Source organism: Argopecten irradians, chromosome 2 (assembly GCF_041381155.1).
Source record: "Argopecten irradians isolate NY chromosome 2, Ai_NY, whole genome shotgun sequence".
Classification (NCBI taxonomy): domain Eukaryota; kingdom Metazoa; phylum Mollusca; class Bivalvia; order Pectinida; family Pectinidae; genus Argopecten; species Argopecten irradians.
In genome coordinates this window covers 59,653,920-59,671,660 of record NC_091135.1, presented here as the reverse complement: position 1 = coordinate 59,671,660, position 17,741 = coordinate 59,653,920, and the positions used below count along the sequence as shown (strand labels likewise).

The following is a 17,741-nucleotide window of genomic DNA, read 5'->3' as shown; positions in this document are numbered from 1 at the left end:
GTATTACGCTTGACTGGGTATAAAACAGTAAAGACATGATATAAAACGCTCTGTAGAAGACCACTTAGATACAAACAAAAACCAAAATGTACTTAAACTGTTTTATTACACCGTTATGACCAAACACCTGTTAAACACGAAATACTGCTTCCCAATTCTACTGGGGAGGCTCACAAAGGTTTGATCCAGTACAGTAAGGCTATATATACAATACGGTGGTAAATATTATATATTGACAGACCTATCAACACAATACACACATGTGTGTACTATTCAAGCTCCCGATATTTATTAATCCCACCACCAAATAGTTTCCTGCTTATAATATGCAATGCTGCTCTTTCACACAACTAAAGATCAGCCGATAGCATACCCTTTTGTATAGAAGACTTTGTGGGTAGGCTTTTAACCCAGACACACAAGGATACAATACAATGTATGTATCAGTCACAAAACACAAAGAAATGAGACATATACAACACTCTTACTATGCCTAAAATTCTTCTGACAAATTCTCTGATTTTGAAGATAACATATACAATACTTTTCTTAACAATATAAATCTTATATTCCTATCACAGAATTCTGCCAAGAATTCAAATGATTAAAACTACAGTATCAGATATGAAGAAGAATTTATCAAATTGTGCATCATTTGCAAGAGTTCCCTGGTTTGAATATAAATGTTCATCAGAGACACGAGTCTGCCACACAAACATGATTGGTAGGTATAATCAATTACTGGTGTGTTCTGTGATAAAGGTTCTGTGTGATTGTTTTGTGAGTTTTGTGTAGGGTCGGTACCACCTAGTCTATATTGATCTGGGAATCAAAAGGAGGAGCCATGAAACGTCTTATAAAACACATAATTTTTTAAAGTTTAAATTCTCACACGTCTCTTCCAAAGCCTATTGAGAGTATTAGCTTACAGTTCAACTTCTGACTAGTCTCGTCCAAGTGTAGCAAGGTTTATTATTTTTCTTTTTTTCTTTCTTTTGCGATTTTCTTTCATCCTTGCTATAATTGTAATGTAATTTGAGATAATCTGAATTTGGCTGGTCACATAGTACAATTTTTTTCATGCACACATAGGATCTAAGCCAGGGATAGGATAGAGAGCAACTTCCAGTTCCAACAATTACTTTAAACATTTTAACATATATCTCCTGAAAATATGAATCAAGGAGATCAGTTTCTGTCCAACCAAGGGCACAGATATATCACCTTAATGAAATAACATGTTGGCACAAGGTGATCAAAATTTCACTGAATGAGATAAAATAATCGATAAAATCTTTAAAAAGATTATACCAATCTATCTTTGGTGGCAAGTTTTCTGGGTCAAAGACCTCAAGGCATCCATAAGAAGTTCATATCCGATTGTCATCTTTCAAAGTCAAGGTGATGATCCTAGAAATCTGCTGGCTTCACGCTGAACATTATTATGTATTCTGAGTATAAACTTTGTACCAAGATACCTACACACTACTCTATAGCTTTAATGCATGTCATCAAGTTCTTATTTTCATTCTTAATTCTGCTTATTTGACAAAATCTTTCAATATACTTTCATATTCTTTAGAGCTGTATGGAATTTCTAAGGTTTGATGAAATTAACAAGTTTTAAATTCCATGAAAATAAATGTTTCTTACCATTCTTCTGTGAACCTTTAAGTGGTGTCATCCAATAGAATACAAATTAATTGGACATTTTTCTATTCATGGACAATATCTATCACATGATTTTGAATAACAATTGAATTAAATTCACATCATGCATTGACCAATTTATTAAAACAGGTCCTAGTTTTTGGAATTTTTCCATAGGAATGGTTCATTAACTTCAGATTTTTTCGTTTACTTTTGTAACACTTTCTTATAGAAATGTTTTAATTAAAAAAATTGCTTAAGTAAGGAATATTTGACAATTGAAACTGAAGCCAGGTGTACTTTCAATTTTTCTGCAGCTAAGCAGATTTAGAGCTTGATTATTTCTAACCATGTAATCTGAAATATTTGAAACTATTCCCTGTATAAATTTGTATGGTTAATGATTAATGACAGTGTCTTTTGACGTCAGAGGAAAACTAAATTATAAGGTACAAATCTAGTACAACTATTTTTAGCTTTTAATTACCAACCATGACTACATTTTCCAGAAAGTTTTGTTCTATTTCACAAAAGCTGGAACAAGTTGATGCATATTTTATTGACCAGAGAAGAACTGACCACCACACCTGTATGGAGAATGAATCATCTTTGGGACGTCCACTCCACTGAATAGATACAGGTGCAAAATGTCCAGCAATATATTGACCCATGTGTGACCAGTCATTAAGATCAAGCATTTATCTTAAAACGAAAAGTCGGTCAATTGCTCACATTAGCCGTATTGATAATTTAAAACACAGCTGTATCATGATCATTGCAAGGTACTATACATAGGGTCTGTGGTGTTCCAATATGGTGATACCCTAACAAGCAGTATATATGTTCATAGGGACTGTGGTGTTCCTATATGGTGATACCCTAACAAGCTGTTTATATGTTCATAGGGACTGTGGTGTTCCTATATGGTGATACCCTAACAAGCTGTTTATATGTTCATAGGGACTGTGGTGTTCCAATATGGTGATACCCTAACAAGCTGTTTATATGTTCATAGGGACTGTGGTGTTCCAATATGGTGATACCCTAACAAGCTGTTTATATGTTCATAGGGACTGTGGTGTTCCAATATGGTGATACCCTAACAAGCTGTTTATATGTTCATAGGGACTGTGGTGTTCCTATATGGTGATACCCTAACAAGCTGTTTATATGTTCATATGGACTGTGGTGTTCCTATATGGTGATACCCTAACAAGCTGTTTATATGTTCATAGGGACTGTGGTGTTCCTATATGGTGATACCCTAACAAGCTGTTTATATGTTCATAGGGACTGTGGTGTTCCTATATGGTGATACCCTAACAAGCTGTTTATATGTTCATAGGGTCTGTGGTGTTCCTATATGGTGATACCCTAACAAGCTGTTTATATGTTCATAGGGACTGTGGTGTTCCTATATGGTGATACCCTAACAAGCTGTATATATGTTCATAGGGCTGTGGTGTTCCTATATGGTGATACCCTAACAAGCTGTTTATATGTTCATAGGGACTGTGGTGTTCCTATATGGTGATACCCTAACAAGCTGTATATATGTTCATAGGGACTGTGGTGTTCCTATATGGTGATACCCTAACAAGCTGTTTATATGTTCATAGGGTCTGTGGTGTTCCTATATGGTGATACCCTAACAAGCTGTTTATATGTTCATAGGGACTGTGGTGTTCCAATATGGTGATACCCTAACAAGCTGTTTATATGTTCATAGGGACTGTGGTGTTCCTATATGGTGATACCCTAACAAGCTGTTTATATGTTCATAGGGACTGTGGTGTTCCTATATGGTGATACCCTAACAAGCTGTTTATATGTTCATAGGGTCTGTGGTGTTCCTATATGGTGATACCCTAACAAGCTGTATATATGTTCATAGGGACTGTGGTGTTCCTATATGGTGATACCCTAACAAGCTATATATATGTTCATAGGGACTGTGGTGTTCCTATATGGTGATACCCTAACAAGCTGTTTATATGTTCATAGGGTCTGTGGTGTTCCTATATGGTGATACCCTAACAAGCTGTATATATGTTCATAGGGACTGTGGTGTTCCTATATGGTGATACCCTAACAAGCAGTATATATGTTCATAGGGACTGTGGTGTTCCTATATGGTGATACCCTAACAAGCTGTTTATATGTTCATAGGGTCTGTGGTGTTCCTATATGGTGATACCCTAACAAGCTGTTTATATGTTCATAGGGTCTGTGGTGTTCCTATATGGTGATACCCTAACAAGCAGTATATATGTTCATAGGGACTGTGGTGTTCCTATATGGTGATACCCTAACAAGCTGTTTATATGTTCATAGGGTCTGTGGTGTTCCTATATGGTGATACCCTAACAAGCTGTTTATATGTTCATAGGGACTGTGGTGTTCCTATATGGTGATACCCTAACAAGCTGTTTATATGTTCATAGGGACTGTGGTGTTCCTATATGGTGATACCCTAACAAGCTGTTTATATGTTCATAGGGACTGTGGTGTTCCTATATGGTGATACCCTAACAAGCTGTTTATATGTTCATAGGGACTGTGGTGTTCCTATATGGTGATACCCTAACAAGCTGTTTATATGTTCATAGGGACTGTGGTGTTCCTATATGGTGATACCCTAACAAGCTGTTTATATGTTCATAGGGACTGTGGTGTTCCTATATGGTGATACCCTAACAAGCTGTTTATATGTTCATAGGGACTGTGGTGTTCCTATATGGTGATACCCTAACAAGCTGTTTATATGTTCATAGGGACTGTGGTGTTCCTATATGGTGATACCCTAACAAGCTGTATATATGTTCATAGGGACTGTGGTGTTCCTATATGGTGATACCCTAACAAGCTGTTTATATGTTCATAGGGACTGTGGTGTTCCTATATGGTGATACCCTAACAAGCTGTATATATGTTCATAGGGACTGTGGTGTTCCTATATGGTGATACCCTAACAAGCTGTATATATGTTCATAGGGACTGTGGTGTTCCTATATGGTGATACCCTAACAAGCTGTTTATATGTTCATAGGGACTGTGGTGTTCCTATATGGTGATACCCTAACAAGCAGTATATATGTTCATAGGGACTGTGGTGTTCCTATATGGTGATACCCTAACAAGCTATATATATGTTCATAGGGACTGTGGTGTTCCTATATGGTGATACCCTAACAAGCTATATATATGTTCATAGGGACTGTGGTGTTCCTATATGGTGATACCCTAACAAGCAGTATATATGTTCATAGGGACTGTGCTGTTCCTATATGGTGATACCCTAACAAGCTGTTTATATGTTCATAGGGACTGTGGTGTTCCTATATGGTGATACCCTAACAAGCTGTTTATATGTTCATAGGGACTGTGGTGTTCCTATATGGTGATACCCTAACAAGCTGTATATATGTTCATAGGGACTGTGGTGTTCCTATATGGTGATACCCTAACAAGCTGTTTATATGTTCATAGGGACTGTGGTGTTCCAATATGGTGATACCCTAACAAGCTGTATATATGTTCATAGGGTCTGTGGTGTTCCAATATCGTGATACCCTAACAAGCTGTTTATATGTTCATAGGGACTGTGGTGTTCCTATATGGTGATACCCTAACAAGCTGTTTATATGTTCATAGGGACTGTGGTGTTCCAATATGGTGATACCCTAACAAGCTGTTTATATGTTCATAGGGACTGTGGTGTTCCTATATGGTGATACCCTAACAAGCTGTTTATATGTTCATAGGGACTGTGGTGTTCCTATATGGTGATACCCTAACAAGCTGTTTATATGTTCATAGGGACTGTGGTGTTCCTATATGGTGATACCCTAACAAGCTGTTTATATGTTCATAGGGACTGTGGTGTTCCTATATGGTGATACCCTAACAAGCTGTTTATATGTTCATAGGGACTGTGGTGTTCCTATATGGTGATACCCTAACAAGCTGTTTATATGTTCATAGGGACTGTGGTGTTCCTATATGGTGATACCCTAACAAGCTGTTTATATGTTCATAGGGACTGTGGTGTTCCTATATGGTGATACCCTAACATAGCTGTACTGTGGTCATATGTGATCCACATAGGGACTGTGGTGTTCATATGGGATACCCTAACAAGCTGTATATATGTTCATAGGGACTGTGGTGTTCCTATATGGTGATACCCTAACAAGCAGTATATATGTTCATAGGGACTGTGCTGTTCCTATATGGTGATACCCTAACAAGCTGTTTATATGTTCATAGGGTCTGTGGTGTTCCTATATGGTGATACCCTAACAAGCTGTTTATATGTTCATAGGGACTGTGGTGTTCCAATATGGTGATACCCTAACAAGCTGTTTATATGTTCATAGGGACTGTGGTGTTCCTATATGGTGATACCCTAACAAGCTGTTTATATGTTCATAGGGACTGTGGTGTTCCTATATGGTGATACCCTAACAAGCTGTTTATATGTTCATAGGGACTGTGGTGTTCCTATATGGTGATACCCTAACAAGCTATATATATGTTGGTTTGGATGTCTGTACCATCAGTTGTAAAAAAACAACAACCCCGTAGAAACCAACCTTTTCTGACAGAAGTTTAAACCAAAGTTCAACTGTACAGAGTGATCTAAATATAAACCACATTTGATTAACTTATTTCTTCATTGAAAATTGTCAACTCATTCACTACTTTTATGTCTATAAAATTATATCTTATTTAAAACAATGTTGGATGCCAGAAAACACAATTCAAAGCATCCTGAAAATGACCTGTATTACTTAGACGAATGCCCCTTACACTACCACCACAGGCTAGACTGAGATCTCCTTAAGAAATAAGATGCAGTTATAGCATGAAATTGGTTGAAACAAAAACAAGTTGGCAAGCATAACAAATTAATGAAACATTCATAGACCTAACGATATACCAGAAGAGTTATTTGTTTTGTTATATCCACCAGCTTGTGTCTAGGATTTCAGCACACCAGGGAACTATTGAGAGCTTGTGTCTAGGATTTCAGCACACCAGGGAACTATTGAGAGCTTGTGTCTAAGATTTCAGCACACCAGGGAACTATTGAGAGCTTGTGTCTAAGATTTCAGCACACCAGGGAACTATTGATGGCTTGTGTCTAGGATTTCAGCACACAGGGAACTATTGAGGGCTTGTGTCTAGGATTTCAGCACACCAGGGAACTATTGAGAGCTTGTGTCTAAGATTTCAGCACACCAGGGAACTATTGAGGGCTTGTGTCTAGGATTTCAGCACACCATGGAACTATTGTGGGCTTGTGTCTAGGATTTCAGCACACCAGGGAACTATTGAGAACGCAAGATAAAACAATATATATTGGTTGATTAATAGTTAGGCAGGATGATCACTGCAGGTTTCCCCAGCCCCACTAGAAATCAATACTCAGATTACAGAGTAACATTTTCTGTTCACCTTGTGGTGACAGATAAATGTTTTGCAGTTGGGTTCGTCATTCACAGCTATAAGTGATGAGAAAATAGCCAATATTGGATGGAAAGTGTGGCAATCACTGACCTTCACCTTTTGATTTACTATCCCATAGTGACCTTCACCTATACTTCAATATTAGAAGTAGAAGATATACATGTAACTTATGAACAACCATGACCTTTAACCAAATGGACCTTACCTTTCAATAATACTATGCATGTGTATTTAGAAATATACCCTTCAACCTTCGCATTTGACTTTATCATCTTATCATATGAAAGATAAGAAACGTTATGATCTTCACCTTTCAGTCTATTGGAACATATATATATCCAACACCCTATGCCATAAAACCTTTTTTTTAATATCTCTGAAAAAGTTCCCTTAGTTGGGATATAGATTTATTGATTTTTAAAAGTAAAATCTTTCTATAATCATCATAAAAGTATATAACCAACATTGCCAGTTTGATGCATAGAACTTCAAACGATCAATTGCAACATCACAACCATACAATGCTTGCAGGAACTGAAAGCACCATTCTGAGCCTATATACATCCCAGGAAAGCCTGATCAATGCAGCTCTCTGATAAAGTTTATCAGTGTGTGTAAGTTAGCCATTAATTCCAGTTTAATGTGTGCGGGTAATGCCACCAACACATCACTACAATAATCAATCCAAACTGAGTGAGAATTTATCAGTCACTCGATCTCTCCAAAATACCTTTATATCTCATGTGTCCTAAAACATTGATCCTGTTATAAAATCTAATGTTGTATCCAACCAATATACACTACCTCAACATGCTGAAGGCAAATTAAAGTCCAAAGTGCAAATTTATTGCCTACATTTTTTTCTGTATAATATTGATATAAATTGTGAATAAGACTGTGATATGTGATAGTCTATAGGGAGAAAGATTAAGACAGCTACAGCACAGCAGACCTACATAGACATGTAGGAAAACCTTTAGATCTTCATCGATCAGTATTGATCTTAGCTGTTGTGAGGCTTATCAATCACACTGACTTCTACATACAATGAAAACTTTTCTATGATCCAGGATAGAAACTTTTATGTAATTTAGCATATCAGTAACACAGACATAGCTTGTTGTTCTTCTATGTTCTTATCTTTAGTTTTTAATTTAAAATAGTATAGCATTAAGTCTAGTAAGACAGCCTATATGTGGATATCCCTTCGTCACTTTACTGAAGCATATACCCTCAAGTTTCTGTACGTGTTATTCTATGGAAACATGTATTAACATGAAATCCCCATGCCTTTAAAACTATTGGAATATTTACATCTTTGTGCACGCTTATACGCACCATCCTATACATCCACATGGATCATGCATGTTAATGCCAGGTAAAATCTTCATGAGATTTGGCATGAAACATAATTATGTGGTTAGAACTATTCTTAACATGTTATCTCTGTGTCACATGTACACAAACACGTACTGTCTGTTTTAAACCTTACAGCATCTAGACACATGAATCAGTGCCGAAACCTTAGCACACCTGTGCATGTTGACAGGTATGCATGCTTTTAGTTTACAGCTAAATGTATATGAATATACATCAATAGAAATTATTACTTAAGATTCTGTCCTATATCATACTTCCAAGCTTGCATTGAAAAGTACAGATTGTGATTGTATTGATACAATGATATGATGTGTGGAAACCCATTCAGAGTACCTGAACAAGTTATGTAACTCTGGTCACAGAACTGTGATGTTATAAGATTATGAGTCAGATACCTGTGATGAGTTGTTCTACAACCTTGTGTTTACATGGAGGTAATGTTACCGACCCGACCCGTATAATACTGGTTAACTTATCTCATCTACCTAATGTATCTCAAGGCTGGGGACTGTGTCCTGTAGTGTGCCATGATTCCAACTTAAGTTCATAACTTGATCACAAACCCTTGTCTTACCATGCAGTCCTAACCTTTCAGAGACCAGATTTCAATAAGAAACAAGAATAATGGTACTTCAGAACTCAAAATAGAGAAGGTGGAAATGTGTTTGTATTTATGAAGCATCTAAGCACTGTAAAACCAGGAAACCAGGAGAGAATTTGAATCCAGTAGTGCGACTTCTCAAAGGAGAGTTTATTTCAAACACTACAGAAGTTAAACCACTTTTGATGACACTTTTATTACACAATCTTAATAATCTCTGGTCCCTTACAACATTTCCAATGAAAGCCTGATATTTTCATACCTGCTGTGCACGTGTCTAAAACCACTATACCATATGTAAACATTTCATTATCAACTTCATGATCACAATGACATATTTACTGCACATAATGGTTAAAAACTTTCGTTTCCTGTCTATAGATATTCAATGTAGCCTTTTTATTGAACTGGATCTATCATACATGAAAAGCCACCTCCAAACAGCCAACACTTGTGGTTTCCACACAGTACAATATCATAAATATAATGATACATTAGTTTAATATCTTGAAACTTTATACCTTACAATTAAATTTAGATAAAAATGTAGGTAACCTGATACAAGTGGGTATATCACATTCCCAGTGTGGCCCTCTAGTGGCGGTGATCAACAACCACAAAGGACCAGGTCTAACCCCGAGTCATTAACAAGGATCGCATTCCGATACCAAACTCCACTCTCATGATCTACAGCTATATAAATCTGGAATTCCAATTTCCATTTCTGAAATAGCCCACAAAGCTGTTTCTGTGACAAAGTATGATAACCTGTGTCCTATACCCTGTTTTTGATCCTTAACTTTGTATGCTGTATTGGTATACTGGCAATACCTGAGGCCTAAGAGGTCTGAATTAACAACCTGCTTCCCTGATTGTGTGTCAAATGTAAGTAACAGGTATCCAATATATAAAACAGTACATGTTATCAACACCTTAACCTTTAAAAGCATCATTATATCAGAGTTACACCTCGGGTAATATTACCACCATCAGATTATTCCTAGCATGGCCATGGTATGAATAACACGTCTCCCGGTACAGATATTGATATTGATGGGGTTTCAAACAGAACAGCTCTCCATGTAATGGTTTTTGTCCTTTAAAACATGACAGGAAAATCAATTTAGAACATAACAAGAAAATCAATTTTATAAAATTTCAGAAACAGCAGTCAGTCTAACAGTTCAAAGCATACTCCATACATACTTAGGATACGGTATACAATATTTAATTCTGCTGAACATCAAAAGATGCCAGGAAATATATGAACACATCAGAGATCAGATCTTCTGTGTAACAGTTCCTGTGATGACAACATTAAATCAGATATATGAAGCTAACAGAAATGGTGTCAAATTGATCTTGATGGAAGTTAAGTCTGTTATTGATACCATAAATATAGAAATTTTCTTGTATCACTTGAAGTTTAAAAGCTAAAATAACATAAGTTTCTCTAGCTCCCCGGGAGAGTGTACAGGGCAGACTATTTCAGGACGGATATCAATTAGAATGAATGGTAACATTATTAAGTCTGTCAACATTAATGTCACCAATTTATATCCAAATTGATCTTGCCCTCCAGCTATAAAAACATAAAATAAAAAGACAGTCCACTTATTTGTAGTTATACGATAGGTAGATTGGACCAGTCCTATAACAAGTGAAATAGGTTTTATTTTTCTTGGCTGAAAAATTGGTATGGCCTTGGTAGATAATTCTGGCTTAGGGTAATTTGTAACAGTTTACTTAGTATGTACAAGTTAAACAGTCATATACCAGCTGTAGCCTTGTAACTTGTAATCTAAAAGGACAAGTCCAGAAATCATTGAGCATGTTAGTATGGGGCCTGTTCAACAGTAAAGTCAAAATAAAAACATGTTCAACAGTAAAGTCAAAATAAAAACAATTTCCAGTCTTACATTGGTAAAAGTATGATTACAACACTTTCACATTTCAAATTTAGGGCCTAAGTTTGATCAATTAATGTATGTGTTGGGGTATGTCATATACAGGAATAAAGTTGTTCGCCTACAGCCAGAGTTATGGACCCTTACACTAATACAACAGGACCCAGAAGATAAAAGTTGTCCGTCTACAGCCAGAGTTATGGCCCCTTACTTTAATACAACAGAACCCTGAAGATAAAAGTTGTCCGCCTACGGCCAGAGTTATGGCCCCTTACTTTAATACAACAGAACCCTGGAGATAAAAGTTGTCCGCCTACCAATAAAGTTGTTAGCAGCTTACATAAAAACCTAGAACTACTGACATTTATGACAAATCTACTGATCCATGGATGGAGGAACATAAAAAGCTGATTGCTATATTAAATTTTTTGTACTGATAGATGGGGTCTAGACAGTATATAGGTCTGTTCCTGAGGTGTATAGATAGGTATCACAGGTAAAAACATCACTAAATACAGGGAATCCATCTTCACCCCAGGTCCTCTGTTTACATGACTTCTGTCTTTATCGGTCAAATATTATACAGCATAGGCTATATGGAGACAATAATATTTATAAAGACAATATTGAATGCCTTACTGTATGGATACTAGTAGTTCAATATTATAGTTTCATCAAAACCAGACTAGATTTCATATATCGCAGCTGATGGACTAAGAATTTATAATATTGTAACATGAAAATCATTAAATCCTGCATAATTAAGGTTAATTTGTAAAAAGAAACCCCTGGGTCCTCAGTATTACAGCAAACTGATGGTCAGGTGTACCAACAATGACAAGAAAAAGAGAAGTTCTATTCTGTGATTACTTATAGACTACATGAAAACATTAGGATGGAGTGACCCCAGCCTCACCAACAAAGGAAAATGTGTAAAATAGAAACAGCTATGAGTCTTACCGTGAGGACATCAGGAAACAGTCCATTTTCCTTGGCATCTTTCTCAATACCCTCGTCATCAGCTGTAGAGGCATCTTCATCATCCCCGTCAGGGTTTGTCATAAACTCTACCAGATTTTCCAGTTCATGGCTAAGGTGTCTCTCCTCTGAGGCGCCCATTCCATAGTCAAGGGCCTGGTAAATAACGAGGCCAAGTCCCTGTACAGCCTAAAATAGAACCATTAAATCACAAAATAGTACATAACCTTACCTAAAGCATCTACTACACTGGTTTTATTGAACAAAAATAACAATTCAGTAATCTTTGGTAGGCTTATTAATATCAGAAATAAGTTGATGAGTTTTTGTTTGTTTATTTTTTCTTGATTTTTTTCAGGAGTCATTTTCAATGCAATGAGTTCTTAATACGGACAACAAAAACAGTTTGATTGCAATGATATATTTTAAAGTTATATGTGCCGTAACTGGGCTATAATTTTGACATGCTATTTTTTCATCATTAATTTATTAAACACCATAAGGTTTGATGAATAAAGCTGTAAAAATCATTCAAATGGCTTCAGATGACTTATAAACGTTAGTTATAACATAGAAATTTTGTACTGTAAAATTGTTGGTTTTTATGCCTTAAATATGTTTAAATGAAAACATACCTGAAGAAGTCACTTTACAATTACTAAAAACATTGTAAAAATATGTAATGAAATTGTAGACCACAATTTGGCTTCATGGTCTCACCGTATGTACTCATTTCACTTCACTAATGATGTAAATAAATGATTTTTAGCAGTACTGCCAAAAATCATTTTCAGCTCTTATTTGTACATGTAAAATTGAAACCTATGCATTGAAAGCACTGTAATTTTCAAAAAGTTGGTAATTTTTGGTGCTGAATAACATATTAAAAGCTCATCATAATTCGTGAGTATGAAAAATACCGCACATATAACTTTAACAGAGAAATGTGTATTCGATATTTACATTTTATATACACTTTTTTTTATTGTGTAATGCATGGATATTTTCTTGATTTTATTAAGTATAATTATAAACATTTGTAGTATGTATGGAAAATGTCAGGAAAATAAGAAAAAAGACTGAAATGACAAATGCTTCCTGTTTCTGTGAATCAAAGAAGGACATGGTGGGATGGGACAAGGTTGACACTGGTACAGTTACAGTTCTGTATCATATTAATGTTGACACTGGTACAGTTCTGTATCATATTAATGTTGACACTGGTACAGTTCTGTATCATATTAATGTTGACACTGGTACAGTTCTGTATCATATTAATGTTGACACTGGTACAGTTCTGTATCATATTAATGTTGACACTGGTACAGTACAGTTCTGTATCATATTAATGTTGACACTGGTACAGTTCTGTATCATATTAATGTTGACACTGGTACAGTTCTGTATCATATTAATGTTGACACTGGTACAGTTCTGTATCATATTAATGTTGACACTGGTACAGTTCTGTATCATATTAATGTTGACACTGGTACAGTTCTGTATCATATTAATGTTGACACTGGTACAGTTCTGTATCATATTAATGTTGACACTGGTACAGTTCTGTATCATATTAATGTTGACACTGGTACAGTTCTGTATCATATTAATGTTGACACTGGTACAGTTCTGTACATTAATGTTGACTGTACAGTCGTATCATATTAATGTTGACACTGGTACAGTTCTGTATCATATTAATGTTGACACTGGTACAGTTCTGTATCATATTAATGTTGACACTGGTACAGTTCTGTATCATATTAATGTTGACACTGGTACAGTTCTGTATCATATTAATGTTGACACTGGTACAGTTCTGTATCATATTAATGTTGACACTGGTACAGTTCTGTATCATATTAATGTTGACACTGGTACAGTTCTGTATCATATTAATGTTGACACTGGTACAGTTCTGTATCATATTAATGTTGACACTGGTACAGTTCTGTATCATATTAATGTTGACACTGGTACAGTTCTGTATCATATTAATGTTGACACTGGTACAGTTCTGTATCATATTAATGTTGCTGTCAGTTTTCACTGGTACAGTTCTGTATCATATTAATGTTGACACTGGTACAGTTCTGTATCATATTAATGTTGACACTGGTACAGTTCTGTATCATATTAATGTTGCTGTCAGTTTTCACACTGGTACAGTTCTGTATCATATTAATGTTGACACTGTCAGTTCTGTATCATATTAATTTGACACTGGTACAGTTCTGTATCATATTAATGTTGACACTGGTACAGTTCTGTATCATATTAATGTTGACACTGGTACAGTTCTGTATCATATTAATGTTGACACTGGTACAGTTCTGTATCATATTAATGTTGACACTGGTACAGTTCTGTATCATATTAATGTTGACACTGGTACAGTTCTGTATCATATTAATGTTGACACTGGTACAGTTCTGTATCATATTAATGTTGACACTGGTACAGTTCTGTATCATATTAATGTTGACACTGGTACAGTTCTGTATCATATTAATGTTGACACTGGTACAGTTCTGTATCATATTAATGTTGACACTGGTACAGTTCTGTATCATATTTATGTTGACACTGGTACAGTTCTGTATCATATTTATGTTGACACTGGTACAGTTCTGTATCATATTAATGTTGACACTGGTACAGTTCTGTATCATATTAATGTTGACACTGGTACAGTTCTGTATCATATTAATGTTGACACTGGTACAGTTCTGTATCTTTAATGCATATATTTATGTTGACACTGGTACAGTTCTGTATCATATTAATGTTGACACTGGTACAGTTCTGTATCATATTAATGTTGACACTGGTACAGTTCTGTATCATATTAATGTTGACACTGGTACAGTTCTGTATCATATTAATGTTGACACTGGTACAGTTCTGTATCATATTAATGTTGACACTGGTACAGTTCTGTATCATATTAATGTTGACACTGGTACAGTTCTGTATCATATTAATGTTGACACTGGTACAGTTCTGTATCATATTAATGTTGACACTGGTACAGTTCTGTATCATATTAATGTTGACACTGTACAGTTCTGTATCATATAATGTTGACACTGGTACAGTTCTGTATCATATTAATGTTGACACTGGTACAGTTCTGTATCATATTAATGTTGACACTGGTACAGTTCTGTATCATATTAATGTTGACACTGGTACAGTTCTGTATCATATTAATGTTGACACTGGTACAGTTCTGTATCATATTAATGTTGACACTGGTACAGTTCTGTATCATATTAATGTTGACACTGGTACAGTTCTGTATCATATTAATGTTGACACTGGTACAGTTCTGTATCATATTAATGTTGACACTGGTACAGTTCTGTATCATATTAATGTTGACACTGGTACAGTTCTGTATCATATTAATGTTGACACTGGTACAGTTCTGTATCATATTAATGTTGACACTGGTACAGTTCTGTATCATATTAATGTTGACACTGGTACAGTTCTGTATCATATTAATGTTGACACTGGTACAGTTCTGTATCATATTAATGTTGACACTGGTACAGTTCTGTATCATATTAATGTTGACACTGGTACAGTTCTGTATCATATTAATGTTGACACTGGTACAGTTCTGTATCATATTAATGTTGACACTGGTACAGTTCTGTATCATATTAATGTTGACACTGGTACAGTTCTGTATCATATTAATGTTGACACTGGTACAGTTCTGTATCATATTAATGTTGACACTGGTACAGTTCTGTATCATATTAATGTTGACACTGGTACAGTTCTGTATCATATTAATGTTGACACTGGTACAGTTCTGTATCATATTAATGTTGACACTGGTACAGTTCTGTATCATATTAATGTTGACACTGGTACAGTTCTGTATCATATTAATGTTGACACTGGTACAGTTCTGTATCATATTAATGTTGACACTGGTACAGTTCTGTATCATATTAATGTTGACACTGGTACAGTTCTGTATCATATTAATGTTGACACTGGTACAGTTCTGTATCATATTAATGTTGACACTGGTACAGTTCTGTATCATATTAATGTTGACACTGGTACAGTTCTGTATCATATTAATGTTGACACTGGTACAGTTCTGTATCATATTAATGTTGACACTGGTACAGTTCTGTATCATATTAATGTTGACACTGGTACAGTTCTGTATCATATTAATGTTGACACTGGTACAGTTCTGTATCATATTAATGTTGACACTGGTACAGTTCTGTATCATATTAATGTTGACACTGGTACAGTTCTGTATCATATTAATGTTGACACTGGTACAGTTCTGTATCATATTAATGTTGACACTGGTACAGTTCTGTATCATATTAATGTTGACACTGGTACAGTTCTGTATCATATTAATGTTGACACTGGTACAGTTCTGTATCATATTAATGTTGACACTGGTACAGTTCTGTATCATATTAATGTTGACACTGGTACAGTTCTGTATCATATTAATGTTGACACTGGTACAGTTCTGTATCATATTAATGTTGACACTGGTACAGTTCTGTATCATATTAATGTTGACACTGGTACAGTTCTGTATCATATTAATGTTGACACTGGTACAGTTCTGTATCATATTAATGTTGACACTGGTACAGTTCTGTATCATATTAATGTTGACACTGGTACAGTTCTGTATCATATTAATGTTGACACTGGTACAGTTCTGTATCATATTAATGTTGACACTGGTACAGTTCTGTATCATATTAATGTTGACACTGGTACAGTTCTGTATCATATTAATGTTGACACTGGTACAGTTCTGTATCATATTAATGTTGACACTGGTACAGTTCTGTATCACACTGGTACAGTTCTGTATCATATTAATGTTGCTGTCAGTTTTCACACTGGTACAGTTCTGTATCATATTAATGTTGACACTGGTACAGTTCTGTATCATATTAATGTTGCTGTCAGTTTTCACACTGGTACAGTTCTGTATCATATTAATGTTGCTGTCAGTTTTCACACTGGTACAGTTCTGTATCATATTAATGTTGCTGTCAGTTTTCACACTGGTACAGTTCTGTATCATATTAATGTTGCTGTCAGTTTTCACACTGGTACACACTGGTACAGTTCTGTATCATATTAATGTTGCTGTCAGTTTTCACACTGGTACAGTTCTGTATCATATTAATGTTGCTGTCAGTTTTCACACTGGTACAGTTCTGTATCATATTAATGTTGCTGTCAGTTTTCACACTGGTACAGTTCTGTATCATATTAATGTTGCTGTCAGTTTTCACAGACATATAAGTTTTAACTCAAAACAAAATATTTTATTGTTTTAATGTTTCCTAAATTTGAACATTTAATTGAAATTTAATTGAGGTACATTGTATATCCACACACTGGTTTACATGGGTCTACGGAAGGTGTGGTGTGTATTTTCCCACACTTACTTTGTACATTTTCTGGCACCTACAGACAAGAGCTGGAGCTTTAATTGATTTTTCACACTTCAATTTGATTTATAATAGTACACATATGTATATACCAGAACAACTATAACACATATTCTTTGCATGTTTTTACTTCTAAATTAATATTAGCAGCTTTTAACATGAAGATGTCACCCATTATCAGATTTTTGTTAACTAGTGTTTGTTTGCTTTAACCATTAAGATGAATGCAACTTGACTGTCATATGAATATCTTGACCTGTTTTAACATAACATAATGTACATATC

The 17,741-nt window shown here is 35.2% G+C and overlaps 1 protein-coding gene across 1 annotated transcript in view; it reads right to left on the bottom strand.

Moving 5' to 3' along the window:
* The window catches only part of LOC138316097 (microtubule-associated protein futsch-like), a 78,878-nt gene that overhangs the window by 33,172 nt on the left and 27,965 nt on the right, over nt 1-17,741 (bottom strand). Inside the window, exon 3 of the mRNA XM_069257597.1 lies at nt 11,971-12,177. Coding sequence (XP_069113698.1) covers nt 11,971-12,177 — 207 coding nt within the window. The remainder of the gene's footprint in view (nt 1-11,970; nt 12,178-17,741) is intronic.